We start from the raw sequence: 27,778 nt of genomic DNA, 5'->3' as shown, positions 1-27,778 counted from the left end.
ACCGACCCTCCGTATTTTCGTGGTATCTTTGTGTGACGCCGTTGAAATTTTTGTCCCAATTTTTGGCAAAGAAATAAAACATGTACGCCGTCGCTGCCGTTCTGACTCCGGTCGCTTGTTTTTCCGTGTTTTTGTTTTGTCCGGCGCCGATGATGTTCCTGTTGAATAATCAAAGGTTGGCGTCGGCGCCAAGGGGGTTTCGCCTAGACCCCAGGTTTCTAGACGTCAAGGTTCCCGGCTCTTGACGTCTCTGCCCTCGAGCTGAAGTCTTTTCATCATTTTTATAGTCTCTCCCCACGTCTGACAGGGACGCTTTTTGCGTCGCCTTTGTCTTTTTTTTCGTCTTTGCTCAATCAACCGCCGAAAGTGCCGCAAACTTTTCCACTTGCTCTCCTCTCATTCATGCAAAGAGGGCAGCACCACCGGTCTCGATGGCCTCGATCTCGGCCATGCTGAGGGGCTGGCGGTGGAACCTGGAGGGAAGCTCGCTGCGGTCAAAGAAGACGCCGCTCTTGCTGGGCTGGACGGGGCCCAGGTCGTGGCCAGAGGTGCCGCCGACGAGGCCCTCGTCGCCAGACTTGATGGTCTTGCGCAGGGGGCCGAACTGCTGGGCGTGCTCGCGGTACTTGCTAAAGGTGGTGGCGCCGCTGCCGGGGAGGATGTTGCCCGGGGCTGCGGGGTGAGGCTGGGGCGTGTGGTCGACCGAGGCTGTCGGCGGGGAGATTTGTTAGTTATTTGCTGCCTGGAAAAGCGAAAAAAAAAAGTTTGCGTAGGGAAAGCTAGTTTTCGTGGTGTTTTCGGTGGCTTTTTTTTCGGTCGGGAGGATTCGGAAGCTCGGCTTTGCACCGAGGCTTCGGGTTGCGAATTGACGGCGGCCGTCGTCACAAATTTCTGCTTACCTGGGATGTTCCTCTTGCCAATAAACTTGATAAGGGGCTGACGCTCGGCGTGCGCAGCAGCCTGGCGGAGAGCCTTTGTAGCGAACATTTTTGTAGTGTTGTAAAAAGGTTTTGGGTTTGGAATACAGGGATCGGAAATTCGCGGCGATGGGTCAGCCGAGTAGAGTTTAAATTTTTGCCTGGATTTTTTTTTGTTTCGGAAAGGTGAATGGCTGTCGAAGCTGGTTGTTTTGAGTGTATACGGTTACGAACTGACAAAGAACAGAAAGGCGGGAGAGACGAAGAATGACGAAAGAGACTGGAACTGAGTAGAGAAAGGAGGAGGAATCGGCACACGAGCTGGCGCTTTGGTGGGTGGGAGGTCGGTAGGTTTTCACAAGCCCGGGTCGGTGGATTTCAAATTGTAAAATGGTGTTTCCTTTTGCTCAAAGCGGAGTCGAGGTGTGGCCGTTGCATCCCTGTTTAAAGCCGCTGACGCCCGATACGGGTCCGAGCTCCAGAACAGGCATGTCCAAGCTAGGTGCGGGCTGTCTGTTGTGTCTACAAAGTGCTACCAAGTCACAACGCATAAACGCCATACGCCAATCAGGGCCCTCTGTATCTCCCCGCTAGAGTCCGGCCCGCTGGGAAAACACACCATGTCGGCAGCAAAATCGGACCACGGTTTGCCCACATATTGCGTTAACAAGGAGTAGGTTTGTGTCATTGCTGATCTTTGTAAACGACCCAATTTTTGACAGACTGCAACTTGTTAACGTTGCGTACCCCCTGTTCGGCACCCCCCCTGTTCGGCACCCAAAAATAACAACACTTTTATTTTTATCCTCCAACTTCTATTATAAATATCTCGATGAATCTGTCACTTTTGGATTTACTTTTTTCTGATTTTAATTCTCCATTTTCCAATGAAGCAATATACTGAAAAACAGCTTCTATCTGCAATTAACGACGTCAATAATGGCAATCCAATTGCAAAAACCTCCCGAAAATGGGGAATACCTAGGTCTACACTTCAAAGTCGACTTAAAGGTTCTCAACCTTATAAAAAAGCACAAAGCCCTTTTCAAAGGCTTTCCACGGAACAGGAAAAGCATTTGGCTGATTGGGTACTTACCCAAACAGCTTTAGGGCTTCCGCCAACGCATCAAGAATTACGCTTTTTTGCCGAACGAATTCTTCAAGCCGCCGGAGAGACAAAAGGCCTTGGAAAACGTTGGATAACTCGTTTTTTGGCTCGTTATCCAATCCTTAAAACCCAAAGGCCCCGTCGAATAGATAACGCCCGGGTTAATGGCGCTACTACGGAGGTAATTAAATCTTGGTGGCTTTATATTACGAACCCGGTTATTAACGCTATTAAACCGGAAAACCGTTGGAATATGGACGAAACCGGTATAATGGAAGGCAAAGGATCTAATGGCCTAGTATTAGGGCTTAACAGGATCTGGCCGTTGCAACGAAAAGAGCCCGGAACGCGTGGTTGGACGACTATAATCGAATGTATATCGGCTACGGGCGTTGCCCTCCCTCCCCTCGTTATATTTAAGGGAAAAAACGTACAACAACAATGGTTTCCCACGGATTTAAGCCCTTTCGATAATTGGCAATTTCATGCAACCGAAAACGGGTGGACAAATAACCAAACGGCTATCGAATGGTTAAAAAAGGTATTTATTCCGTATACCCAACCTTTAACCCCTGAAAAGCGGTTATTAGTTTTGGATGGCCATGGATCACATATAACGGACGAATTTATGCTTCTTTGCTTGCAAAATAATATTCAACTCCTATATTTACCCCCTCATTCGTCACACGTTCTTCAACCATTGGATCTATCGGTTTTTGGGTGTTACGATCAAGGTATCGGGGTAACCTGTTCTTAGGGTAAAGTACAGTGGGTTGAAGCAACTGAGCGTCTGACTGGGTAACTGGGGTTCTCAATGACTGGGGGTGAAGTTATGATCGTTCTCAAGTAAGTATTGAGGTTAACTAGAGTTTGATTGCTGCTAAGCAATCCTAGAATCGAATTTATCTACACGGTAATGAGCGTGCTTTATATAGTTCGTTGTCCCTGGTAGTGATATGTTTGCTATGTCGGATATGTTAGTGAGCGGTCATATCACTCCTATCACTTGCTATGGGTGCTATGTGATTCTTGGCACCTATCAGTCATAGCACCCTCCTTGGTCACGTGCGGTCACGTGTTCCTTTCCTTATGTAATCCTGTTTCTGCCGGTCGGTACCATCCCTGGTCGATTGTCGTCAGGAGGGGTGTAACCCCACCTGGCCTCCTTGGTGCTGGCCCAACTTGTCTGGTCGTAACATCAGGTCTCCCCTCCTTTGGCCAAGTCCCTTTGGCCTTTAAGTAGTCCGTACTCCCCTGATCCTTGTCTCTGGTTTCGTTCCTTCTTTGCTAACTTCTTTGCGCCATGTCTAGCCGAGTTAACAAATCTCGCGGTCGTTCTTCCACCGCTCGTCGTGACGACTTGCTTTCTGTGCTTCTCTCTTCAGCGGTCGAAATGCCTTCTTGTTCTGCTTGCGAGTCGCAAGGGATCGCGAAATGCGCTGTGTCGCCTCGCGATTCCTCTCGTTGTGTCGAGTGCGTCCGCCTAGGTCGCTCGCGATGTGATGTGATGGGTATCTCGCGGGAGCAGCTTCACCGTCTGGCCGCCCAACATTCCAAGTTGGATGCCGACGTCGAGGCTCAAGAATTGCGGTTGTTGGAGCGGGAGCAAGAATTGGCGGCTGAGCGTCAGAAGCTCCTACGTCTCAGAAGTCAAAAGAAAATGTGGTTTGAGAAGATAATGCGGGCGGTTCGTCGTGGTATTAACAATCTGGAGGAATTGGATCGGGTGGAGCGTGAGGAGGCAGAGCAGGAGGAGCGACGGCGATCAGCCGAGGTTCTTCCTGAAGTGTCCCTGGAGTCACTCCTTCCGGATTCCAATTTTGTCTGGGATTCGACCTTCCCGATGGGTCCTCTGAATCCTTCGCTGTTGGATGAGATGAATGCTCTTGCGCAACATTCCGTTGGTAAGTCGTTTTGCTGGTGCTTTCTGATTCGTGGTATGTACTAATTGTTTCTTTTTAGGCTTGTCTGGTGGCATGGTTTCGAGTCCTGGTCGGTCCTTAACTTCTGGGAATGGTAGGTGGTGCTTTCTTAGGTCGTCCTCTCTTTCTTGGCTGACTTGCTCGCAGATCCAACTCCCGATAATATTGGCGGAGTGATTCCTGGCAATTCTGGAGGTGGTTGAGGGGTTCCCAAGTGTTTTCTTCGTGTCCATAATTTTCCCATTTAACAAGGTACTCTGTTTTGCCGTGGTTTCGTCTGTGGTCGAGTATTCGTTCAACGTCGTAGGTTTGTTCTGCGTCGATCTCGATTGTTTCTTGTGTGCTGGTGCCGTGTGGTGCCGGCTCCAGTAGTAATACGTGAAATGTGGGGTAAATTTTCATGGTATCTGGTAATAACAGTCTGTAGTTGGTGTCGCTGATTTTCTTGCTGATTTTAAAAGGTCCAAGCTTCTTAAAATCGAGCTTGCTGTTAGGTCGTTGTGTTTTGATGTTGCGTCGAATGAGATAGACGCTATCTCCCTCCTTAAAGGATGGTCCCTTCATCCGATGCTGGTTGGCGTATTTTATCATTCTCTCTCGTACGAACTCTAGTTCCTGCTGGAGTTCTTTGTGTAGCTGTCGTAGCTCGCTCGCTTGTTTGTCGGCTCGCGGTGCCGTAGTTGTAATTCTTGGTTCTCCGTACGCTGTAGGGTTAAATCCATAGTTGGCGTAGAACGGGGTTGTCTTGGTACTTTCGTTCTCTGAGCTGTTATAGGCGAATTGTGCTGTGGGTAACAACCGTACCCAATTGTCTTGTTTGTGGTTCACATAACATCTTAAATATTGTTCCAGTGTTTGGTTGGCTCGTTCTGTTTGTCCGTCCGTCTGTGGGTGGAATGCTGTGGATAGCTTGTGGTTTGTTCCTAGCTGTTCCATCAGGGATTTCCAAAATCTTGATGTGAAGAGCTTGTCTCTGTCTGTGATAATGCTTTCTGGAAGTCCGTGATTGCTGACAATCACTCGTAGGAATGTGTAGGCGATTTCTTCGGCGTTGCTGCTTTCTTTATATGGTAGGAAGTAGGCGTATTTGGTGAGCTTGTCCACTATAACCAGTATGCTGTCGTACTTGGTCTTAGTGAGTGGTTCTTCCGAAGGAGGTAACTTGACGATAAAGTCCATTGTAATGGTCTGCCATGCCTTGCTGGGGGCTGGTAAGGGTTGTAGGAGTCCGTAAGGCCTATGTCTTGCGGACTTGCTTTTGGCACAAAGTTCGCAATCCTTAATAGCTTCTCGTACTTTTTGTCGCGTTCCTCGGAAGTTATGGTGTTGCTTTAGCCGTTTCCATATCTTGGAAATTCCTTGGTGTCCGTGGGCTTTGTTTCCGTGGATCTTCCGTATTTCTTCTGGTGTGGTTACCGTATTTGTTATTATAAGGCTCCGGTGTACTGGTAAAAGGTTTCCGTTTCCGTCTGTGGTGAGAATAACCCGTGTTTCCTCTGGCACTATGTTCTCGTAATCTGGTCTTCGGCTGAGGGCGTCGGCCCTGCCGTTTTCTGTTCCTTTTCGGTAGATAATCCTAAAATGGAATTCTGACAGGAATTTTGACCATCTAATTTGTCGTTTGTTCAACACTTTGCTAGTGGTGAAATGGGTCAGGTTCTTGTGGTCCGTGTAAACTAACACCTCGTGTTTAGTTCCGGATAACTGTGGTTTCCATTCTTCAAATGCTCGAATGATGGCCATAAACTCTTTGTCGTAAATCTGGTAATTGAGTTCTGGTCCATGTAGTTTTTATGAGAAGAAGGCGCAAGGATGCAACCGTCCTTCTTCGTCTCGCTGACTGAGTTGTCCTCCGATCGCATAGTCCGATGCGTCGGTCTCGACTTCGAAAGGTTTCGTTGGGTCTGGTATCTTGAGGATTGGTTCTCTGGCTACTGCGTCTCGTAGCTGTTCAAAGGCCTGTTGTGTCTGTTCCGTCCACTGGAATTCTAGGTCCTTCTTGGTCATGTTGGTCAATGGGGTGGCGATCGCGCCGTATCCCTTGATGAACCTTCTGTAAAAGTTCACGAATCCGAGGAATGCCCGAACGTCTTTTACGTTCTGTGGTTGAGGCCATTCCTTTACTGCTTGGATTTTCGATTCCTCCATCCTAATTTCTCCAGGAGCGATAGTGTATCCTAGGAAATTGACTTGCTTGCTGTGAAAAAGACACTTCTCGGGCTCAACTAAAAGCTTAGCGTCTTGCAGCTTCTGTAAGACTGTGTGAACGTGTTGCTTGTGTTCTTCCAACGTCTTGGAAAAGACAAGGATGTCGTCCAGGTAGACAACGACGAAAATGTCTAGGCATTCCCTGAGAACGTGGTTGATTATGGTTTGGAAGGTTGCTGGGGCGTTGGTAAGACCGAAGGGCATTATTAGGTACTCATAATGTCCTCGTCTGGTGCGAAACGCGGTTTTCCATTCTTCGCCTTCCTTCACACGGATCAAATTGTATGCTCCTTTGAGGTCTAGTGTCGTAAACCATTGTGTTTGGTAGAGCATGTCTCGGAGTTCTCCTATTAGTGGGAGTGGGTAGCAATTCTTTATAGTGATATTGTTTAATTGTCTGTAGTCCACGCATAGTCGTAATTTTCCGTTCTTCTTTGGTACGAAGAGGATTGGGTATCCTGCTGGTAATGTTAATGGTCTGATATAACCTTTCTTAAGGTTCTCTGCGAGGTACTCATCTAGTGCCTCCATCTGTGTTGGGTTCAAGCCGTATATCTTGTGGAATTTGGGCTGTGTTCCTTCTTTCAATGGTATCTCGTGGTCGAACGGACTATGCTCGGGTAATCCTGTTTCGAGTTCGGGGCTGAATAGTCGTCCATATATCCGGTATTCGGCCGGGATGTTGTCGATCAATGTGGTAAGGTTCGATCGTTCTTCGCTCATGGATAGTCGCGATCCTTCCGATGTTGGCTCCAGGCGTGGCTCGCTTTTCCTCAATAGCGCCATAATTTTTTGTTGATTTCGCTCCTGTGCCCTACGCTCGTTGCGTGAAGTCCGTTTCTCGGATTTTCCTTCAGAGGCTAACGGCTCTTCCCATTGGACTTGGCCGGTTGTCCAATCTATCCGGGGGTTGCTCCTTCTAAGCCAGGGGATTCCTAATATCACGTCTTTGTCCCCTATCTCCGTGATGTCTAAGGTGATTTGTTCCTTTCGTCCATAGCTCTCCATCCAGAGGTGTACGGTCTCTGTTTCGATGGTGCCGTTCCCGTATGAAACTGCCTCTCCTTCCACGGTCTGCAACTGGTATGGTTCCTTCTTTTGCTGCCAAGGTATCCGTCGTTTCGCTACGACCCTTGGTGAGATGTAGTTGCCTTGTGCTCCACTGTCGAGGAGTGCTTGTATAGGTCTGCCATCGAGTCGTATGTCGAGAAATATGTGTTCGTGTGTTGCTATCGTATCCTGTGTAGCGTTTAGGGTTCTTTGTTCCGTTCCTGTTGTCGCCGTTCGGTGCCCTGTACCGTCTGGCTGTCTTAGTTTTTTGACTTGCTGGACTCGCGTCGTGGGTCCTTGTTTTTCTTGTCCCTGGGTGTGCGGCTACTTCTTGTTTCGACTAGGTCAAGTGGGTGTTTCGCTGGCACGGGTGTCTTGCGTGCGTTCGTGGTTATCTCGTTGTCTCGTACGTTGGGGTTCCACACAATTCTGGTCATTGGTGCAGGTCCTGGTTGCCGTGATTTCTGTTCGTGCCAGGCCTGGGCTTTGGCTAGCATATATACTCTGCATACGCTTCGGGTGCATTCGTACCATGGGAACTGTTTCTGGTTGCAACACGCCATGGGGTAGTTGTCGTTAGGTGTGAAGATTGCGGCTGGCTCAGTGTTGAGTCTTATCTTAATTTCCCAATTTGGTAGGTCGGTTGTGGTGTATACCTCGTAAATGCCTGTTGTTTTGCGTCGTCGTGGGAAAAAGTTGTGGACTATCTTCCTGCTTAAGTGGAGTCCACAGTTGTCTCGGAAGCATTCTGCCCAAAAGATTTCTGCGTGTTAAGGGTATTTGGTGTCCAAGGTCGGGTGGTCTCCAAAAGTTGCATTGACTGGTCCTGTAAAATGTCGGATCTGTGCCTGAAGTGGCAATCCGGGAAACTGTACTAATTGGTCGTCTCGGTATAAGTCGATATGTTTCTTTTCGTATATGTAGGGGTTGTTTTCCCTTGCTGCGTTGTACTGGCTCGAGGGCATGGTCTCTTCCTCGCTGGACTCTTCCTCTGGATCCTTGTTTAATTCTTGTGTTGGGGACTAATTGGTTGTCCTGATGTGGTGGGTTTGTCCCAAAGGTTCCTCATCTGATTCTCCGGAGGCGTCCGAGTCCGTGAGCTCGGGTAGTTGGGTCTCCCGTCGGTGTAAGTTCACTGGTTGCCTTGTCCCCATGGGTACTCGGTTTCCTACTGCTAGGGTTCGAATGCCTCGGGGCTTTTGTGGGTACCATCCTGCGTCGATCTTGGAGCTATTGTGGGTCATACAATTGTCATCGTAGCAGGTGGTCCAGCTTATCGTGCTGTGTTGGTCAGGCCGTAGTTGCTGGTGATTGGTGGTATTAAGTCCTCGTGGTTTTTCGGTCTTGCCCCTAAAATCAGGGATATCTTCCTGGTTTCTCGGGCAGTTTCTGGCGATGTGCCCTGTTTTGTCGCACTTAAAGCACTTGCCATTCTTGGGGTCTTTACGGGGCTTCTTGTGTTGTGTGGCACTGAGGTCCATGGGTCCACTGTGGGTACCATAAGCTGTACTGTAGGTCTGGGGTGCCATGTGACGGGGCTGCTGCCATCCACCATTGTTTCTGTGGTATGTGGGTTGGGGGTGTTGGTACTTGCGTCCCGTATTGGTTTGTCGAGTTGAGGTGACGAACACTCGCTGTCCGCCTTGTTTTTCCTGTCGGCGTTCGTAAATCCGGTTGTCAAATTTGATGGCAAGTTCGACGTACTCGAGGAAATTCTCGGGTCGGTCGAGCTTGGATATTTCGTCTTTTACTTCTAACTTCAATCCTTGGTAGAACTGGAGGATCTTGGTTTCTTCGGTCATGTCCAGCCTTGTTGCTAGCCTTCTGAACTCGGCTGCATAAACGGAGGCTGACTTGGTTTGTCGTAGGTTGGCCAAGTCTCGTTCGGTCTGTCGTTTCTCATCGGGTTCCTGGAACAAGGAACGGAGGGTGCGTTCATACCCTGCGAAGGTTGAGAAAATGTCGGTGACTTCTTGGCGTCGTTCTTCGGGGGGTACATCAAGCCATTCCTGCAACAGAGGCTCGAACCAAGACAAGGCTCGTCCTCGGAGGAAAGTGGCCGCGTGTACCACCTTTTCTGTTTCACTGCGGAAAGTTTCCAGATGGAATGCTTGGTAGGTGCGTACCTGTACAAGGTACCCTTTAAGTTGTCCAGGTGTGCCATCGAATGTGGCTGGGGGGTTAAGCTTGAGTCTCTCGCGCCCATCAAGAGGGGTTGAGGTAACGTTAGCACTGGCTCGGAGAGCCTGTAGTTCCTCTTGGAGTTGGGTTGCGCGGAGCGTCTGTTCGTGGAGCTCCTGGTTGGTCTGAGCAACCTGCCTACGGAGCTGGTCTTCCTCGTCCTCACTATCGCTATCATCCTTGGGCCGAACAGGGGCCTTCTGGGCCGCCTTGCTGCTCGTAGCCGGGGTGCTGGGGGTGTTGTTCTTGGACGTCTGGGAAGACATGTTGTCGGATACTGCTCGGTATGCTTCAAGGCAAAGTACTGAACAGGAGCAATCAAAATGTTACGATCAAGGTATCGGGGTAACCTGTTCTTAGGGTAAAGTACAGTGGGTTGAAGCAACTGAGCGTCTGACTGGGTAACTGGGGTTCTCAATGACTGGGGGTGAAGTTATGATCGTTCTCAAGTAAGTATTGAGGTTAACTAGAGTTTGATTGCTGCTAAGCAATCCTAGAATCGAATTTATCTACACGGTAATGAGCGTGCTTTATATAGTTCGTTGTCCCTGGTAGTGATATGTTTGCTATGTCGGATATGTTAGTGAGCGGTCATATAACTCCTATCACTTGCTATGGGTGCTATGTGATTCTTGGCACCTATCAGTCATAGCACCCTCCTTGGTCACGTGCGGTCACGTGTTCCTTTCCTTATGTAATCCTGTTTCTGCCGGTCGGTACCATCCCTGGTCGATTGTCGTCAGGAGGGGTGTGACCCCACCTGGCCTCCTTGGTGCTGGCCCAACTTGTCTGGTCGTAACATTGGGCCGTTAAAAGAAGCTTATCGACGTCAACTTGGATTTGTTAGCCAATTTTGCTGTTCAACAGTTATTGGAAAACGAAATTTCCTACTTTGTTATCGAAAAGCCAGATTAAAAGCATTTATAGCAAAAACCATTCAATCTGGTTGGCGTACAACGGGGTTATGGCCGGTAAACTTGGTTAAACCACTTTTAAGCCCTTTTTTGTTAGAAAATAGCAACGCCAACGTTATAAAAGATAAAAACAACGGTTTGCAAAGGGATGAAACACCGGAAAGCCCAGCCCAAAAAATTAACGACCCGTCTTTACTTATTTGGAAAACCCCTAAAACGACCCGAGATATCCGACTTCAACTGCAAAAACTTTCCCAATCCAACAAAACCAACGCTACTTCACGTCTTTTATTTGCAAAAGTCCAAAAAAGCTTCGAAGCCAAAGATACCCTTTTGGCTAGCGCCCAGCAAAAAATCAGCTTATTGGAAGCACAACTGGAGGCAATACGGCCGGTTAAAAGGAGGAGGGTGGTTCCGGATCCAAACGAGCTTTTGGTTAACAAACAGAACATTATTGGATTGCAGGAAAATGATATAGAAAATTTGGAACCTTTAGCTGATGAAGAAGAGGTTAATGAACCGGAGAAGCGTGAAAACGATTGTATTTTTGTCCGTTGATAATTTTATATTTAAATCAGTTTATAAAAGTAGGCATTTCGTTGTTAGATTTTCAGGGTGCCGAACAGGGGGGGTGCCGAACAGGGGGTACGCAACGTTAAGCTTTTTGCCTAGCAGGTATTGCAGCCAGACATTTGCTAATTGATATGCGGTTTATCACTCATTGAATCATCCGCATATATTACTACAATGATGCCTGTCCGACAATTATACAGTATGTGTGGTAGAATACCTCTGCAACTCCGGCAGACAGCAAGCCTCCGGCCGGTTGCACAGGAAGCACACAACCAACATGAATAAGTAAGTACTGTACTGCAAAGATGGACCGAACCGACCCGAACCTTGTTATGGGTTGAGATCCTACTCACTCTTGATCTTGAGGAACTACGAAACATGCATTTCACACACTACGGTGTAGCCAGACTGAAAACCGCCGACCGCCACCTCAACAAACAAAACACTCCCAAACGAAATAAAACATTTCTTCTTTGACTGTTTTCGTATCGAGACGAGAAACAAAACGAAAACGATACCGTTTACTGTGCCAAACATGCACTACATCCCCGCGCTAATGCTATGCACGCGACCAAAAAACCATTGTCATTTCCCTGGGATGAACCATCTCCATCAGTTTTGGTCGCATCTTCCACACTGGAAATGTTCAAACAATCAATGACAGAAAACATATTGTAATGCGCCTGCCATCGAAATCCCTGCTGGCATCTACCCCAAATAGGCCCACAAATGATAAGCTTGCAGCAGTCCATCCCACTTCACATCATGCAATGGCAGGCATCTTTGGGGCCCCGGTAAGGCCGGAAACGTGCAGCAAAGGGCTCCCCCTCCTCCATCAACCCTCCTCCACCTTTGGGGATTATTTTGCACCGAGGTGAAGTGCACTCCTGCCCCGTCTTACTGCCAACCAATAACTGTGCCGCGGCCCAACCCTATCGAGTAAAACCCTGCCTTAGCTGGAGGCGGGCGTGGGGTTAGCAACGGCTTAAAGAGAGGGAGAAAAAAAAATCTGGGAATGCAGGATTTCCAAGATTTTGGCAGGCCGATATCGCTAATGCGTATTTGAAATCGCACATGTTTACCCTACCCTACGCGAGTAGGCAACACCACCCTACCCTTGCGGAGAGTTTTCGGCATCTTGCAGCATTCTCGAGCCATGCATCCCGCCATGGGCTGATCTGGGCCTTGTGGCTTTCTGCAGACGTCTATATGCGAGTTTTGTCCGACCTCACGTTTTCTTTGGCCAAGCGTTCGAGACCCTTGGGCTGCGCGACCGCGTTGGCGTTGGGATGCCCAAAAGCAAATCATACCTTTACTAGACTCTCTTGAGACGTAGGGTAAGGTTTCTCGCCTCGTGGGAAAAAGGTTTTTGTAGGGCTGCGATCCACCAAGGATTATATCAGGGATTAGAGATGCGACGTGGTTTATGCTAGCTACCACAGATAATAATAGTAGACGGCGATTTCGACATCAAAGCGCATGAAAAAATGTACCTGAAAGTTTTAAAAGCTCTGAAAGATGGCCATGTATGTAGATATAAACGGACCAAGTCAAATTCGCGCCGTAGTCATATGTAGTATTTCCCATTTAAGCTCCTATGGTTCGACAAACAGCGTGCAGTTGATTGCAAATAGCAGAGGCTAGTAATAAAACAGTAGTTTATCGTATTGAGCTACAAAAAAACTAGCTTCACTACCTACTTTTGGTAGGTACCTAGGTAGGTAGATACTTACCTTACCTACTTGAGGGACTGTGGTGAAACTCTTGCTGTTTACAGTAATTGGCAGGTCCTACCGTAACTATACGATGTTTGATGAACCTATTGCCAGTTTGGTCCTTGACTCTTGCCTAGCATTTGAGTTACAGATATCAAACCGCAAACGGCGGCTTAATGATTTGGAAGGTACAATAGACAAAAAAAGCTGCGCAGGTCGGATTTGGATCTGCAGTAAGATTGTGTCGTTTGTGGCCGTATGCAAACCGGCGAACTGGAATTACTGGAATTGGATAGTGGAGCACGTGACGTAGCGATATGGATCACCACGTGAGGTCATTGTATCATCAAATGGGGATATGGTTTAGTGGTATAATGCTTCCTTAGCAGCTTCAAGTTGCCTGGATTGGAAGAGGTCCCGAGTTCGATTCTTGGTGTCTCCATTTTTTGCCAGCATGCTCCAAGCTTTTTGGACCAACAGATGGGACAAAATGTCGAAATGAGTTCCGAAGCATTTTTCTTTCGTGTCGCGTGCCATATCAGCCTTATATGACCGCTCCTTCCCTCGCAGAAATTGTAATTTGCATATAGGCGCCATTAGGCGCTTAAGCTTATTGGCGCTAGCTTCCATTGGGCACTTTTTTTCACCGCCCACGTGGTTTTCTTCTGCCGCGGTCGCCCGAAGCCAAAAAAAAATATCAACGTCGAAATGCAACGTACCTTGCATTTCGGATCTGGATTTCGAACCAAAAAGATAAGGACCAGGCGACTTCGACAACTGTGAGATTCGAACTCACGCGCCCGAAGGCATTGGCTTTGTTACAAAGCTTGTTTTAGTAGCAGGCCAACGGAATAACCACTAACCGAAGTTGCCTTGAACCCGGGGGCTCTTTGGTCCTGGGCTGCCGGCAAGCGGCGGCACCTTGCTGGAGCACTCGGCAGGAGCACTTAATTGCGCCTTCCGCAAATAACCAACGCTTTGAAGCTTTTGAAGATATCGGACCCACACTTTGTCAACCTCTTTTGCTACTACATATCCGACAGACTTCTCCAAAACAGACATATCGCCCATTTGCCCAGCATCTCTTTTCACACATCCAACAGTCGCTGCCATGGCGGACAGCAGTAGCAGCAATGACGCTGCGGCCGAAAAGTGCCCCGTCGACCACAAATCCCGCGAGGTCTGGCTGCAGCAGGCCCGCGCCGCACAGGAAGCCGGTGCGCCGCCGCCGCCAATGCCACCACACCCCATGCCGGCCTCCTCCTCGACATTACCACCGCCGCAGACCCCCAGCTCTCCAGCCTCATCATCGTCATGGAACCCGCTAAGCTGGCGCTGGTCCAGCACCGCATCACAAACATCTCCCGAACCACAAACGCCACGACCTGCGCCGCGACCGCAACTCGACGAGCACCGCGTGGTATCTTCCATCCCGCGATCCTCAGCCTCCCCCAGCCAACCGCCCGGCTCTGCAGCACCGCCGCCGTCGCGCCCCGTCAACCACGAGATCGAAACGGGCGCGGACCCGCGCACCGGAAACTGGATCTACCCGTCGGAGAAGATGTTCTTCGAGGCGCTGAAGCGCAAGGGCACGGCGGGCGACACGCAGCCCGTGGACATGCGCACCGTCGTGCCCATCCACAACGCCGTCAACGAGCGCGCCTGGAAGGAGATCAAGGAGTGGGAGGCGCCGTACCTGGACGGGCCGGGCGGGAACAAGTGCGGCGGGCCCAAGCTCGAGAGCTTCTCGGGCCTCGCTGCCAAGATGACGCCGCGCGCGAGGCTCAACACGCTCCTGGGCTACACGGCGCCCTTTGATCGGCACGATTGGGTCGTCGATCGCTGCGGGAAGAAGATCGAGTATGTGATTGACTTTTATGCGGGGAGGCCTGGGGCAGCGCAACGGCAGCAGCAGCAGCAGGGCCCGCAGATAAACTTTTACCTGGATGTAAGGCCCAAGTTGAACAGTTGGGAGGGTGTGAAGATGAGGGTGTTGAGGTTTGTTGGTGCTGCATAGAACTGGGCGGTTTTGATCCTTGACTGGAATTTGAGGACCGGGGCCAGCTTGAACTGAGCCTCGCTGTAAGATGTTGGCGATGAGAGTCGAGTGGCCATGTATCAGCTGCGCCAGCACAGCGGCTGGGTTGATGCTGGTACGCAGGAGAGCCTCGATCTGTAATATACAAAGACATAAACACCAGCCATTGTAACATTACTCATCTCATACAATAGACTACACTTGGTGAAGGGTGATTGCTCCCTTTGACAAGCGATTGAGTACCGAATGCCACTACTCTGCTAATACTGGTTTGTATGATCTCTTGGACCGCTCCTCAGTCTATCTTGGTTCACAGTCACATCAGAATCGTGTAATGCCACCAACACGCAAATCACCAAAAGGAATTATTGTCAAGTAGAATGCCCTTAAAATTAAACGCCCTCGACGCCATCCCTATATGGTATCATTTGTGCAAACAAGAAGAGAAAAGTCAGAAATCGAAACAGGTGAAAGCCTTGCGAATTTGCAAAGGCACAAAGAAGTCAGCCCCCCAAACTCCATCCTCAATACTTTCATCATTCCCACCGGCTTCTGTTGTTGTCAAACAGACTTCACCAACCTAGTCGTGCTTCATCTCCTGAGGTACTGTATGATACTGTCCGTGAGAAGATTGTGTGGATGGTACGTGGTGCTGGTGTTGGGAGATGATAGCCGCCTTCTCCGAGGGTGGCAGCGCAAATGGGACTGCAAAACAAATGAAAAGTATCAGCAAATGAGTATCCCTCGTTGTTGTCATAAGAAATTCCTCGTGATTCCGTTCTGTTGTCCGGTTTCCATATCATGCAGTTCTCATCAATCAAGCGAAGAAAAAAAAAAAAACATAAACAAAACGCAAAGGTAACGGTAGGGTCAAGCCAACGGAAACCCTAGATGCAGAGCCAGGTGGCCTCGCACTCAGGGCGTGTCAAGTAGTCAAGGGAGGTTACATGCCCTTCTTCCCAGCGTCGGCCATACGCACGCGCACGGGACTTCTAATCTCGAGCTGTCCGTCGTAAATATCCCAGCCGGCGGCAGTCAACGCCTTGAGGACTGTCTCCTTGGTCTCTGGTGAGATGTAGCCGGCAGGGCCAGCATGTTCTGTATGGCTACCGAGGCCATCCTTGAGAGCCGAGTCAAAGTGGTACGCATGCGCGACAGCGTCGAACCAAGCCAGCAGCGGGCCATTAGCCCGACCCTCTCGGCTGGTCTCCTTCATTGCGATGCGGATGTAAAAGGTTGACCTCCAGTGGTAGATGCCCATAAAGTAGTCATCTGTCTCAAAGTCATAGCGGTGGTAGCCCCATGGTCGCCAGCTCATGACGTCGCCATAGCTGCCGAACTGACAAAATCCTTTGTAGTCACCACTCTTGCTGCCCATGTTGCCGCGACTGTTGAGCAGGATACTCTCGCGAGCGGAGCATTGGGCTGGGGTCAAGACCTTGCCTGTCTCGAGGAATTCGCGAAAGACAATGGTTGCACGCTGACGGTTGAGGGTGAGCATGCGGACATTTCGGACGGCACGATAGTTCATCATGAGGTGCATGCAGATCAACACAACCATCCAGCACCACACAGCAGTTTTATCCTCCACCATGTGGACGACGGCTGTTCCGGTCAACATGCCGACGAGACTGACGACTGTCTCTTGACTAGCCTCCTTGGCGTTTAGCTCTGCTAGGTTTCCCGTCTTGGCAAAGTGGGCGGACAAACTGGCCTTGCTGGCACCCGCCGCGACACCACAGAGTGAGCGCAAACATCCCGATGTGACCAAAACCGAAACCTTGGGTAGCAGCGGAAGAACGGGCACAAGCAGGTCGAGAATCTGGGCAGCGTCGTTGAAGATGTCGGCCAGGAATCGGTACGATTTGCATTCGGGCTCAATGGCAGTACCCATGCGATGTGCAAACATGATAGTAGCCAGGCGCGAGATGGTATCTTGTATGATCTTCAAGACCAAGGCGGCCGTAGGAGACTGCGACGCATCGCCAACACCGAGGCCCTCGAGCACTGCACGATTGGCAAGGAGAGAGGCGATGGACGAGGAGAATGCCTGGAGGGAGTCGTAGATCTGGTAGTGGAGGTAGTCTTCGGTGACGGTGTGCGGGAAGCCGGCAGGAAGAAATGCGTAAAAAATCGCCTTGATCAAGGGTACATGGGTTTTCTCCTGCGCAGACGTTAGTGGGCTGGTCAATGGCAGGGTGGTGGCGTTGTGAGTGAGAAACAAAATGCGACGTGGGGCAAGTGGGAATGGCTTCGTTTCGTTCAGATAGGTCAAAACATACTATTTTCATGGAACCGTCCGAATTGTCGTCAATACGGTCGCCATGGTCATACGAGCAAAGCACGTTTCCCGTCTGGTCAACATCAAAAATCCTAGCGGTCATGGTGAGATGGTCGCAGCGCAATCGGCGGTTGTTGACAATCCGTCTGGTTTTTTCAAAAGGGTAAGCCGGACCATGAGGCTAGGCGGGAAATCGGGATGAGATGGGAAGAAAAGAAGGGCCGAGTTGGTTTGATGGGAAGGGTGAGAAAGATGGACAAGATCGACGGGAGCAAACTGAAAACAAAAAAAAAAAACTGGCGTGGAACCAAATGAAGGACAGAAGACGCAAGCAGAACCACACCCGATGTTGGACAATGTACGTCGCACCTACCTGGCCTTTACCTACCTGTGATCGCTGCCTTCTTTTTTTTTTCTTGATGAAAGAGGTCGCGCCTTTGGCGGGAAGTTGTGCAACTGGGACGCGTCGTCCAAGTGAGCCCAAGGTGAGTGTTCCCATCCCTGACGTAGTGCTGACTAACAAAATACAACGCTGGATTCAGGGGTTTGGATGAGGGGGCGCGGGGAAACTCCGCATTGCAAGTGCACATGTCAAAAGAGCCTGCTTGGTCGAGCAGCCCAGTCGTCTCACAAAATGTCTCAACAGCTACAGCAGAAATGCAGGCATGAAAGGGCAACGTGGCTGAATCCTTTTCCTATAGTAATTAGCTGACAGCGCTAAGAGTCATAATCTATCTATAGAGCAAATTTGCAGGTTTTTTTTTTCTCTGCCTGGAGCTAACATTAATCGTGTGAAGGGACCAAAATCAAAAATAGATAGATACCCCAGGCTCAAATGCCCGTGCCTGCCGCTCAATCCCTGGATCAGACCGCGGGCCGTGTTGCTCAGGCCAAGTGTTGATCCGACTTGACAGGGCCCTCGCCAACGCTAGTCATGATAACTCTGCTAATGCCATTCTTCAACAGGCCAGCAACAGCCTCATCTATCTCCACACCCTGGGCGGCAAAGTCCTTTGCACCCTCCTTCCAGCCATCCACGCTACCAACAATCTTGGCAAAGCTTCCAACAACCACCTTGGCATCCTGCTCCAGGAAGTAGACTACGGCGTTGGGGCCGGCATCAAATGTGTAGGCGGCAATGGTTCTTCCAGCGGCGGCGTTGATGGCCTCGACAGCCCGGATCGCCGCCCTCGAGGTGTCGTTCATGTAGAAGATGGGCGGGTAGGTATCGGCGCAGGTGGCGTGGAACGAGTTGCTGTCGCGCATCGTCACCTCGGCAAAGGAGGCAAAGTCCCGGTTCTGAATCGCCTCCTCCATGGTCTTCATGTTGGCGGGCACCACCTCTGCGATGCGCTGCTTGAACAAGGTCGAGGTGGCGACGGTCTGCTGCATGCCCGAGGTCGAACTGACGCCCTTCTTCATGGCGCTGGCGACGAGCACGATGGCCCGCATCTCGGGCCAGTGCGACGCCGGTGCGACCTGCTCAGCCAGCGAGTCGGACCCGTCGGCCGCGGTACCCTCCCTCCAGGCAACATAGCCGCCGAACAGACTGCGGCAGGCGGAGCCGGAACCCTGGCGTGCAATCTTGGACAGCTCGGCGGGGCTGTCGGGGAGCTGGTACAGGTCGGCGATGGCGCGGACGAGGGCGGCGAAGCCGGCAGCCGATGAGGCGAGACCGGCGGCGGTGGGGAAGTTGTTCTCGGTGACGATCTTGAGGGCAAAGGTCGACAGCTTGGGCAACGAGGAGTCGGCGTCCTCGAGGACCCTACGGCGGGCGCGGAGCTCGCGGAAGCAGGCCTGGGTGCGGGCGCCCGAGACGTCCGACTCCTCACCGTTGAGGATCAGGCTGTCGCCCTGAGCGGCGGGGCGGTCGGACGAGCAGGTCGCGGTTGTGAGGGTGCGAAGGTCGGATTGGGCGAGGGTCACGGAGAGGGACGAGTTGGTGGGGAGGTTGAGCTTGGGGTCACGCTTGCCCCAGTACTTGACCACGGCGATGTTGACCGGTGCCGTGGTCGTGGCGCGGAATGTTTGTTCTGAAGCCATGATTTTCGTTTGCGTGTGGTTGTGGTTTTTTCGAGGGTGGGTATTTTCGGGTGCAGTCGTCGAAAGATAGAGTTGTAGCTGGGTCGAGTTAGATGGCGGTCTATTTGTTGAATGCAAGCCTCATCGTTGGAGATATTTTTTGGCGGGGTCATCATTTCCAGCTCCCAATGGAATGGACCCCTGGCAGCGGGGGTTTCGGGTCGGCCCACCCAACTCCTGCCCAATTCGGTAGTAAGCTCATCAAGGTCACAGCACCTCAATGCTTTTGTCGCAAATGTTCTTGGGACGGTACAAGTACCTTGTTGACTTTACGTAGAGGTACCTAGATCGGTCGGCAGCTTAAGTCCGTATGCACTCGTTGATGGTCATTGCCTAGGTAGGAAACAACAAAAAAAAGACAACATCGGATGTTGAAAGAGGGGAGACAATTTTGGGGGTGTCACTCTTCCGTCATTTCCCTCCACCCTCCTGATTCGACTTTTACGACGACATATTTGGCATCGATTTCATCGCAATTCTCCTGAGTCAGGCTCGACGATCCCGATTCTGTCAAGAATATATCATCTACTCTTTTATAGAAGTGGGTTAATCTTCGCAAGCTCAACCCTGAGATCCGATGAGCTTTGAAGTGGACGGTGAACTTATGAATCCTTGTTCGGCACCCTGGACGTCAGCATGGAAAACACCCTAGTACAGATACGTACGGATTGCTTCTATTCGTCAGCCAGTCATCCGCATCGCTTAAATAATTTCGAAGCGATGGATTCTACCTTCTGACACAACTCGAGCTAGCTAATAAGCTTAAACCATGTGTTCGCCGCCATGCAAGTTGGTCATGACCAACTATATCCAATATTTTCCCTCCCCAGCAGTCTTCCATTGGCGATGCGTCAAATCTAGAATCCCTAAACAATTAGGCTATCTTTTTATACAGCGCCTGCGCAAACGTCTTGCAGTTGTGCCCACCGACTCCCGTGTACGAGTATTTGGGATTCTCGGCGACAATGATTTTTCCAATCGTCGAGATGTCATCGTAAGTGAGCCCATCTTTGATCGGGCCGAGGTTGGAGTAGCTCACTGACCCGAAGCCCGCTTCCTTCAAGAGGTTCTTTACGGGCCAGCTGTCGGGCGAGGCACTCTCGCCGCGGTCGATGAATATCATCTTGTTATTCTGCGCGCGGATGTCGTAGGCGTAACCCCGCCACTGTCGGTTGTTGGTCGTTATTCTCTTGACAACCTGGCCGCACGAGTCCTTTTCCTCTCTGACGGTGCTGGTGATCTTTACATAGCCTGCGATGAGCTGATAGTGTTCGGGCACGGGCATGACGCCGGTGGGCGGCCAGGCTGCAAGTACTTGTTAGTCGCAGAACATGGAGAAAAGTCCATTGCTCAAACAGGAGCAGGAAGATCTTACCGGCAAGAATAGCCCATCCCTCACCATCCCTCCACGAATTGTCACTTCGTCTCGCTACCGCAATCATGTTCTTCATGGCGGTGTCGTCTATATTGACTGATGTTTCCACAACAGTGCGCTTCGCTAGTCCCTTCCTCAAGCAACCAGGTGAGCCTTTGTTGGTACCTGCGGCGGCAACATTCTTTCCCTTGGGGACAGCAGCGGCCTTGGGAAGAGCAGCGGCCTTGGGGACAGTAGCAGCCTTGGGGGCAGTAGCAGCCTTGGGGAGAGTAGCAGCTTTGGGGGCAGTGGCAGCCTTGGGCAAGGCAGCAGCATTGGGAGGCTTCGCAGCCAGCGATTTGCTGCTCTTGACAACGGCCGGGGCTGCGGGTTTTCTGCCTCCATTCGCAGGCGCCTGGGCAGACTGGCCTCTTTTCTTGACAGGTCCTCGGGAAGTAGTAATGTCGCGGGCAGCAAGACCGGCATCTGCAGATGTTGGATGAGGCTCCGGAGCAATACTCCCGAAGAACGCTTCGACGCTCCGCTTGAAATGTTCCAGCGCGATCAGGGGCTGCAGTTGCGGATCGCTGCCGATGCTGCCACCGGCGGAGGAGATGTGGGGGTATGCATTTTCATACTTTGGGTCTCTGTTGGTTTGTGTTGGGTATGTAGATGCCGGGCTGATGATGGCAAGAGCACCCAGAACAAGGTGAGTAAGAAGCATGGCTTGGGATAGCTGGCTTCTTTTTTTTAACTGTTGTTGGTTATTCGCGGTCGGAGGATTGTCAGTGTGTTTATGTCTCTGGCATACTACGAGAGAACATGCTGAAAACGTTGAAGCATATAGCCACTTTATATTCACTTGTCTACATGGTTGATGATGGTTTACTCTCAAGGCTTTGATGCTCTGCCGAGTCTCTCTTACAAGCTTACAATAATTCATATCCATTATCCAAGGTCTATCTTACTGTTCAGATTTGCTAATGTGCAAGATCTGAGTACAAGACGCAATCAGGGGTCTCAAGGCACGGAAACTGTATAGTCAGCTCGCCAAGATACCGAGAAAAAAGTACCATCAACGACTCGTCTCTCTATATGATATCTTCGCCTAGGCTACAATCTGGTGCCTTTGTTTCGCGGCTGGTGTGCGGCGGGTATGCATGGCCCCATAGAGGCGCAGAGGCGCGTGCTGATTCATGTTGCTGCGACTTCGTGTCCATGTAAGCCGATTTAGGAAATTTCAGCACAGTTCCTTGTGTTTGTGTGTGAGGCGGGGCACATAGTATCTTGGTACATGATTCAGACTGCGGATTGCAACCATTGTCACTGCCTAATTTACTCCCTGTCATGATTACTACTGGATTGCTAAATGGTTCGAGTTCTACTGAACTGGGAGCTCTCAAATCCATCCACAGGCCTTCAGCCCTAGGAATGCCGACCCTGCCTGTCTTGGAAGGAAGTATCATCAATTAACGTGTAATACATAGTACAGGCTTCAAAAAGTACACGTTACACAATTGAGTGAGGCCTCCTGGTATGTGACTACTTCTCAGCCTTACAGGCCTGTACTTGGGTACCTTGCATTACCTTATAAGATATGAGAAAATCCACCGTGGTGTCATTCCAGACTCAACTCCACATCAATCTTGCCCGCCAACGTAAACCAAAGCGCTTTCCAATTAGTTGCAATCGGCAACTTTCTTCTTTTATTCTATCACGTCACTGAATTGTCAAAAATCTAGACAGCTGAGAGATATTATGCTGTCTTCTTTGGATAATTTTATCCAGGCCATCGCCTTTGGACACGCGAGGCGGGATGTGCAGCGATATCTCGATGCGGCGACTCGCAGTATGTACATGTACACAGCATCAACTTCCCAAACCTTGCCCATGGCCAAACTCCAATCACTCTTCCTCTTTAGCTAACTCTGTCAAAATGAAAGCTTCGGTTCGCCATGACTTGACGGAAAAACTTGCGTCACAACTGAGATTCAAGGAGCGAGAGCATCTCCGTACGACTTTTGACAAGCACGCCGTCGACATATCTGGTGGAAAACGTAAGTTTGGCTCTAGATTCTTGCAGACACTAAAGCATATCCTCCCCCTTCATGCGCTTCTATCAAAGATGGGCCTGACCATCCCCCTCTTAGATTGGACCGAGCAAAGCTTTTGCGACCAGATTCGATCAAGCTACCAGGATACCGTCATCTCTGAGAACGCCATCAAGCTACTCTGGAGAAGTTTTCTTTTCTACGCCAACCACCCTTTCTCCTCTTCCCCTTGTCTACGGCCTCAGGACGCGCTTGTGGACTTTGAACAGTTCAAGCTTGCCGTGCTCCTGACCGTCTTTCAGCGCGACAGGATGCTTGGCACATTGGACGATGCAAACGTATATTGGCGCGAGGATGGTGCTCTACGCAACCGGCAATCCGGGTTCGACCGCATGTTCAGCAGTCTAGTGTGCAACGCGACTGATCCGGGCGGCGAGAAGCCAGAGCAGCTCAAGGAGGGTTTTCCAAGCGCAATGAGCGATGCTATGGATGTTCTGGTCATGGCAGCTCCGGCACATATGCACTCACTTCCCACAGAGCAGCATCTTCTGCCGACGGTGCAGAGGCTGTTTGCGAGCAAAGATGGGATCCCTGCGGTACAGCGTGGACAGGAAGTTGGGCGGTCCGAGGTACAAACCTTGATGGACTTGCTGCTGCGCTTGCGTGTGCGCCAGAGTGGAAAGGCATGGGGAAGTGAGCCACGTTTGTATCCCGGCGATCTTCTTGAGGCCAGCTCCGGAGACTCGGGCCTGACAAAGGCACTGGTGAACACACTAATGGGGACCGACCGCATCGACGGAACTGTGACGGTTCGACAGCTGTCGGGGGCGGCAGCTGGTCTAATGGTGAGCAAGCACACGCCCATAAACAAAAAGAAACTCACAGTCTTGTTCACAAATACTAACCTCATCCAGCCTAATCTTGTACTGCGTTTCCAAGAGCTCTGGGCGGTTCTCTTTCAGCCTGCTGAAGGCACAGAAGAGAAGAAGCCACCCACTGGGGAGTCTCGACTCTCTCAACTCGGCGCCGGAATTTCACTGTTTGCGCCGACTGTCGATACAAGCAGGGTCGGCAGCCTGGATCACAAAGAAAAGGACACGCGATTCATCCTACAGGCATCAGCTCAAAGCAACTCGGACATTCGGGATACCACAATGAATCGTGTGGTAGAAGCCACCTCGGGAAGTTCCTCTGGGCATGTCATTTTGTTCACCACGAGCGCAGAGAAGAGTGCGTCGAAAACGGTCATGGGCGGGTACTTTCCTAGCCCCGAAAAGGGGCTTCCTCATGTCCTCTTCCAGCTCCAGTCAAACTTGCGCGTCTTTCGCTCGAGGAAGACAGGTATACCCCTTGGCAAACTCACCAAATCCGAACAAGAGCAAGGTGCAGACTGTAAAGAAGAGGCATCAAGCCCACGATACTGGATAGGCGACTCTGCCGGGGCCCTGAGCACAGGAATCCGGGTTGACCCCGACACAACAGCCACTCTTCTCCTGGGTGAGGGTAGCTATTACATGGATATGGACGCCTCGCGTGCTGCTCGCGGCGGTAAAACACAGCAAGTCGTGATTCAGGATGCAACGATGGAGGTTTATGCAGTCGCCAATGCCAGCGTCACCGGTGATAAGCAGACAGAATGAGTTGCATGAGCTCATGATCAGATCATAAGGAGATCCCGAGGCTTAAAGGGATAAAGTTACTTTGTGTTAATGTGATAGTTTAGGAATGTATCCCTGACCATTTTTCTTGAACTATACGTTTCCTTCCCCGAAGGACCCGAGTTCGCACATCTAGGACACGCTGTGTACACTTTGCAGTATACTACTTTTTATTCCGTACCAATACTCATTGACAAAAGGCAATGGCCATTTCACTACACTATCCGATTTTTTTCCCCAGAGGGTGTGTAACCTACTTATCCGTACAGCTCGGAACCGTCACGGGAACTATTGTACGGACCTCCGGCTTCCAGGCTTGTCAAGAGATCAGCTTATTCGACTGAACAAACTGACGTAGGTAGGTAGCAAGCAGTATGTAATGCCGACCCAGGGAGCCGGTAGGCACACTTGGCAGCAAAACCCAGCCATCCCATGGCTACGAGCCCGAAGCTAGCTTTTCTCTACAAGCCTTGCTCGTCAATCTTCAACTCTCGCCCCCGCAGCTCGCTTAGAAAGAAAAAAAGGCATTCTTGCGAAAAACCTAGAAACGGTGAAGAAAGGGAGGTTCTAGAATTGGGCTACTGTAAGCGAGGCCAAGCTGATGCACACAAGTGGTCTCTCGAGACGCGCAGTCAGCCAGAGGCATTAACCAACGTGCTGCCCAGGCGGTGAGCTTGTATGCCTCTTCCTCCCACACGCCATCTATCGCAGCTTTGAAGAAGCCACTGGACACGCAAAGAAAATAAATAGCACGGTATATGTCAAAGAGGAGGCAAATAATTTGCGGAGAAAAAGAAAAAAAAAGATGTCCATCTTGCCATCGTAAAAAAAAAGTCTCGCATCCATCGTCAGGAGTTACTCCGTACAAGTACTTCACCGCCACCGCCCGAAAATTTTACAAGCATGTTTTCCCCACGGGCAGCACTAGACCGCTCACAAGTGGAAATCGAGATATGGATAAACGCACCGAAAAAGAGAATGCCAACTCATCAACCCTACACTTGCACACGATAGCAATCGCCCCGGGGACGTATAGACCCTGGCTCCGGGAGGGGAATGGTCCGAAGCCACAAGATTTCATGTGATTCGAGCAAATTACAGCAGCAGCTGGAGAGCAGCAGGTCGGAGGGGAGAATGTGTAAACGCAGCCTGCCGAGCCAAGCTAATCCACTATTAGGGCGCTCCCATCACAAATGCATCATCGGACAGAGCTCGGCGAAACGTGGCCAAGGGAGGAGAAATTGTGAGAGAAAAAAAAAAAATTTCTCGGCTGCGGAATTCGGCGGCTTGGTACCGAACACCTTCAAAGAAATGGACATATGCAAACATGCTAACACTGTAGAAGTTTTTTTTCTTTCCTTGTCCTTCTTTTTTTTCTTTTTTGTAATGGATGCAACCAAGGAAAAAAAAAGACTCGTTTTCTGGCTGGCCGAATGGAAGGGTTCGCCGACCCTCCATCAACTCGAGCTAATGCAAGGTACTGGGCTTTCTGCTACATAGAGATTGCCACACCTGATGATGAAAAAAACAACGCAGCCGAGCGCACACAGCTTTGGCGCGAAGAAATTGAAGAGAGAAAAAAAAAATCTTTACCTCACAATCACGTATTCGCGTCTACATGGGTTTATGACGCGATGCGTGATCGTAGCCACGCGACTTCTTTCTCTCTTTCTCTTTCGTCTTTCTCGTGGATAATGTGGTACGAGGTGCCAAGACTTTCTAATGTGGACGAACTGCCCTGAAGAAAAAGAAAAAAAGAAAACCTAAAAGGTTCGTCACATCACCGATCGGATTCAAGCCTGTAGATGGCTGCAATCGGACGGTCACCCCTGGATCTACCACTGAGGGTACCGGCAGGTTTTGTCTCCGTTGGAGGGTGCTGTTCCTCGCGAAAGATTGCCGCAGTGGAAAGAAAGAAAAAAAAAAGACAAAAAGGTTGGGCGGTTGAATCAGTTTTGTGCAACCGATAAAGTATGGTATACCACCTATACGAGTCGTGATCTGTATTATATTCTAGACTACAGTAGACTAGTCTAGTCTAGTATCCAGGTGGGTGACGTTTGCTGTACAGGTTGTCGTTTTGATGTACTAAAAGCACAACACCCAGTCTCTACCTGTAGCAGCTGCTAAAAGTCGGCAGCCGGGGGATAAAAGGTGATATAGCTGACTATCTGTGCGCGGCGTTGTGACGACCGCAACAGGTTTTATGTAGACGTAAATACCAAATTTCACAATATATACATGCCTGTGCAGATACTACATTCAACTCTCGAAACTATGTGAAAAACTATGTACATACAAAGGCCACCCCGGGCCGAGGATGGCCTAGAAATCCTTGCTTCCCAAGCGACTCTAAAACCCAGCACCCGCACCCGCACCCGCACCCGCACCAGCACTACCAAACAGCGCACCAAGGCCAGGGAGGCCCGCAGGCAGGCCAGGCAGGCCACCTCCTCCACCACCACCACCGCTGCCGCCAAGACCGCCTCCTCCACCACCACCGTTGCGACCACCACCGCCGCCGCCGCCACCAAAGCCAAAACCGGATCCTCCGAGCTTGAGGCCATCCTTGCCGATCTCCAAGAATCCCCCAGCACCACCACCACCGCCGCCTCCTCCTCCACCGCCGCCGCCGCCACCACCGCCTTTCTTTTTGCGCTTTTCAGCTTCGTTGGCGGTTTCAATCTGGGCCGTGTCGGCTGTGGCGGCTGCCGCCTGTACGTCCCGGGCCACAGCGGGGACGCCGTGGTCGACGGCGTCTAGACTCCCGCTGGCGGGGTCGATGGGTAGGGCCATGACTCCGTAGAAGGGGAGGAGGAGGATGAAGAGGGCGAGACTTTTGACGTCCGGCATGGTGATTGACTGTGGGCTTGACAGCTTGCTTGACAGTTTGCTTGACTATGTGGGCTTTGGTTGTAAAAGAGTTTGTGGACTATATATGTGGGCCTTGATAGTATGAGTATAATAGGATGAAGAATGCTACCAGGCTCGTTTCTTCCCTTTTTTGGCTTTGGATTGGTGTTATATCTTATTCTCTTGTTTCTGCAGATGTACTCGAGGTCTACTCGATAGTATTCGTTAAAGCGAGAGTGAGATACAGACTACAACAGTTACATCACTTTTTGTCACAGAATGCATCGAGCCTTTTATACACAAAGAAATACGGCAAACTTTGCAAATCGCTGTTGCGCTCAAGGGTGGGCTGTAGGGGAGTATCCATGATCATTTTTTTATTGAAGCAAATTCCTTCCACAGTGGCTGTGTTTTGCATCAATGTGTTTTGGATAGAAGCCACACATCTTTCCGTATCTGAAGCCCGCCGATTACGTTACTGTGAATGGCATCTTTCGGTGAGCCTTACAATTGGGCTGGGCGGGGAGTTGCGTCATGACCGATTACTCGGTGAAAATGTCATCTCGTGTTCGCGAAGTGTATGGGCGGTTGAGACGTAGTCAACAAGACAATATAAAGCCCGGGAAGTCGAGTCACATGTTTGATCAACGGATTGGGATGAAATATGTCACGGGTGTGCCTGGGCTACATGGTAGATGCTGGCAGGGATTCGGCGATCATATTAGGAAAGAAAAAAAAGGAAAAAAGATTAAGGTCCATGTGAATACTTTTTTACATCCGAAAACAAAGCAGGCCGGCTGCTTGGACGAAATGATGCGCTCATCCAGCTATCATCATGGCCCGAGCCTTCTTCGCTTTTGGGTGGGATGACAC

General features: G+C 50.4%; 8 protein-coding genes and 2 non-coding genes across 11 annotated transcripts; 4 read left to right on the top strand and 6 right to left on the bottom strand.

The window, feature by feature from the left end:
* Positions 1–129: 129 nt before the first annotated feature.
* On the bottom strand, positions 130–1,371 carry MGG_09743 (uncharacterized protein). Its single transcript, XM_003717559.1, has 2 exons — positions 900–1,371; positions 130–708 (listed from the first exon to the last, which is right to left on the bottom strand). The coding sequence occupies exons 1-2, from the start codon at positions 985–987 to the stop codon at positions 401–403; spliced, it is 396 nt and encodes a 131-aa protein (XP_003717607.1). The 5' UTR covers positions 988–1,371; the 3' UTR covers positions 130–400.
* A 1,795-nt stretch (positions 1,372–3,166) lies between these two features.
* MGG_17274 lies at positions 3,167–4,430 on the top strand. Of its 2 annotated transcripts, XM_003717557.1 has the most exons (4): positions 3,167–3,267; positions 3,337–3,929; positions 3,988–4,041; positions 4,095–4,430. In XM_003717557.1, the coding sequence occupies exons 2-4, from the start codon at positions 3,419–3,421 to the stop codon at positions 4,148–4,150; spliced, it is 621 nt and encodes a 206-aa protein (XP_003717605.1). In that variant the 5' UTR covers positions 3,167–3,267; positions 3,337–3,418; the 3' UTR covers positions 4,151–4,430. The 2 variants fall into 2 exon arrangements, with proteins under 2 accessions (XP_003717605.1, XP_003717606.1); XM_003717558.1 differs by having other exon boundaries at positions 3,988–4,430.
* An 8,510-nt stretch (positions 4,431–12,940) lies between these two features.
* MGG_20220 lies at positions 12,941–13,030 on the top strand. Its single transcript has one exon. It is a non-coding gene; the product is annotated as a tRNA-Ala (tRNA).
* Positions 13,031–13,359: 329 nt separating this feature from the next.
* Positions 13,360–13,461, bottom strand: MGG_20219. Its single transcript has one exon. It is a non-coding gene; the product is annotated as a tRNA-Ser (tRNA).
* A 107-nt stretch (positions 13,462–13,568) lies between these two features.
* Positions 13,569–14,897, top strand: MGG_09748 (cytochrome c1 heme lyase). Its single transcript, XM_003717556.1, has one exon. It carries the CDS (start codon positions 13,700–13,702, stop codon positions 14,603–14,605), a length of 906 nt encoding a protein of 301 aa, XP_003717604.1. The 5' UTR covers positions 13,569–13,699; the 3' UTR covers positions 14,606–14,897.
* Positions 14,898–14,991: 94 nt separating this feature from the next.
* Positions 14,992–17,370, bottom strand: MGG_09749 (uncharacterized protein). The gene is made up of 3 exons (XM_003717555.1): positions 16,909–17,370; positions 15,578–16,790; positions 14,992–15,331 (listed from the first exon to the last, which is right to left on the bottom strand). Exons 1-3 carry the CDS (start codon positions 17,008–17,010, stop codon positions 15,207–15,209), a joined length of 1,440 nt encoding a protein of 479 aa, XP_003717603.1. The 5' UTR covers positions 17,011–17,370; the 3' UTR covers positions 14,992–15,206.
* Positions 17,371–17,515: 145 nt separating this feature from the next.
* MGG_09750 (diphosphomevalonate decarboxylase) lies at positions 17,516–19,040 on the bottom strand. Its single transcript, XM_003717554.1, has one exon. The coding sequence runs from the start codon at positions 18,948–18,950 to the stop codon at positions 17,793–17,795; it is 1,158 nt and encodes a 385-aa protein (XP_003717602.1). The 5' UTR covers positions 18,951–19,040; the 3' UTR covers positions 17,516–17,792.
* Positions 19,041–19,863: 823 nt separating this feature from the next.
* On the bottom strand, positions 19,864–21,067 carry MGG_09751 (uncharacterized protein; the record flags this gene model as incomplete). Its single annotated transcript, XM_003717553.1, has 2 exons — positions 19,864–20,294; positions 20,365–21,067. The coding sequence occupies 2 exons, from the start codon at positions 21,065–21,067 to the stop codon at positions 19,864–19,866; spliced, it is 1,134 nt and encodes a 377-aa protein (XP_003717601.1).
* An 898-nt stretch (positions 21,068–21,965) lies between these two features.
* On the top strand, positions 21,966–24,269 carry MGG_09752 (uncharacterized protein). The gene is made up of 4 exons (XM_003717552.1): positions 21,966–22,192; positions 22,287–22,400; positions 22,494–23,239; positions 23,309–24,269. The coding sequence occupies exons 1-4, from the start codon at positions 22,102–22,104 to the stop codon at positions 24,032–24,034; spliced, it is 1,677 nt and encodes a 558-aa protein (XP_003717600.1). The 5' UTR covers positions 21,966–22,101; the 3' UTR covers positions 24,035–24,269.
* Positions 24,270–26,404: 2,135 nt separating this feature from the next.
* Positions 26,405–27,217, bottom strand: MGG_09753 (uncharacterized protein; the record flags this gene model as incomplete). Its single annotated transcript, XM_003717551.1, has 1 exon — positions 26,405–27,217. The coding sequence occupies exon 1, from the start codon at positions 26,903–26,905 to the stop codon at positions 26,405–26,407; it is 501 nt and encodes a 166-aa protein (XP_003717599.1). The 5' UTR covers positions 26,906–27,217.
* Positions 27,218–27,778: the final 561 nt, after the last annotated feature.

Source organism: Pyricularia oryzae, chromosome 4, assembly GCF_000002495.2.
Source record: "Pyricularia oryzae 70-15 chromosome 4, whole genome shotgun sequence".
In the NCBI taxonomy this organism is placed as follows: Eukaryota; Fungi; Ascomycota; class Sordariomycetes; order Magnaporthales; family Pyriculariaceae; genus Pyricularia; species Pyricularia oryzae.
Note: the sequence above shows the minus strand (reverse complement) of the source record. Positions and strands in the feature narration are given on the sequence as shown.

Coding starts and splice junctions, on each gene's coding strand:
- MGG_09743 (XM_003717559.1), bottom strand. CDS start 987: ATGTTCGCTACAAAGGCTCTCCGCCAGGCTGCTGCGCACGCCGAGCGT. Junction 709..899: donor TGGCAAGAGGAACATCCCAG/GTAAGCAGAAAT, acceptor CCCCGCCGACAG/CCTCGGTCGACCACACGCCC.
- MGG_17274 (XM_003717558.1), top strand. CDS start 3,419: ATGCCTTCTTGTTCTGCTTGCGAGTCGCAAGGGATCGCGAAATGCGCT. Junction 3,930..3,987: donor TCTTGCGCAACATTCCGTTG/GTAAGTCGTTTT, acceptor GTTTCTTTTTAG/GCTTGTCTGGTGGCATGGTT.
- MGG_09748 (XM_003717556.1), top strand. CDS start 13,700: ATGGCGGACAGCAGTAGCAGCAATGACGCTGCGGCCGAAAAGTGCCCC.
- MGG_09749 (XM_003717555.1), bottom strand. CDS start 17,010: ATGACCGCTAGGATTTTTGATGTTGACCAGACGGGAAACGTGCTTTGC. Junction 16,791..16,908: donor CGGACGGTTCCATGAAAATA/GTATGTTTTGAC, acceptor ACGTCTGCGCAG/GAGAAAACCCATGTACCCTT. Junction 15,332..15,577: donor GGCCGACGCTGGGAAGAAGG/GCATGTAACCTC, acceptor TTTGTTTTGCAG/TCCCATTTGCGCTGCCACCC.
- MGG_09750 (XM_003717554.1), bottom strand. CDS start 18,950: ATGGCTTCAGAACAAACATTCCGCGCCACGACCACGGCACCGGTCAAC.
- MGG_09752 (XM_003717552.1), top strand. CDS start 22,102: ATGCTGTCTTCTTTGGATAATTTTATCCAGGCCATCGCCTTTGGACAC. Junction 22,193..22,286: donor TCTCGATGCGGCGACTCGCA/GTATGTACATGT, acceptor TCAAAATGAAAG/CTTCGGTTCGCCATGACTTG. Junction 23,240..23,308: donor GGGCGGCAGCTGGTCTAATG/GTGAGCAAGCAC, acceptor AACCTCATCCAG/CCTAATCTTGTACTGCGTTT.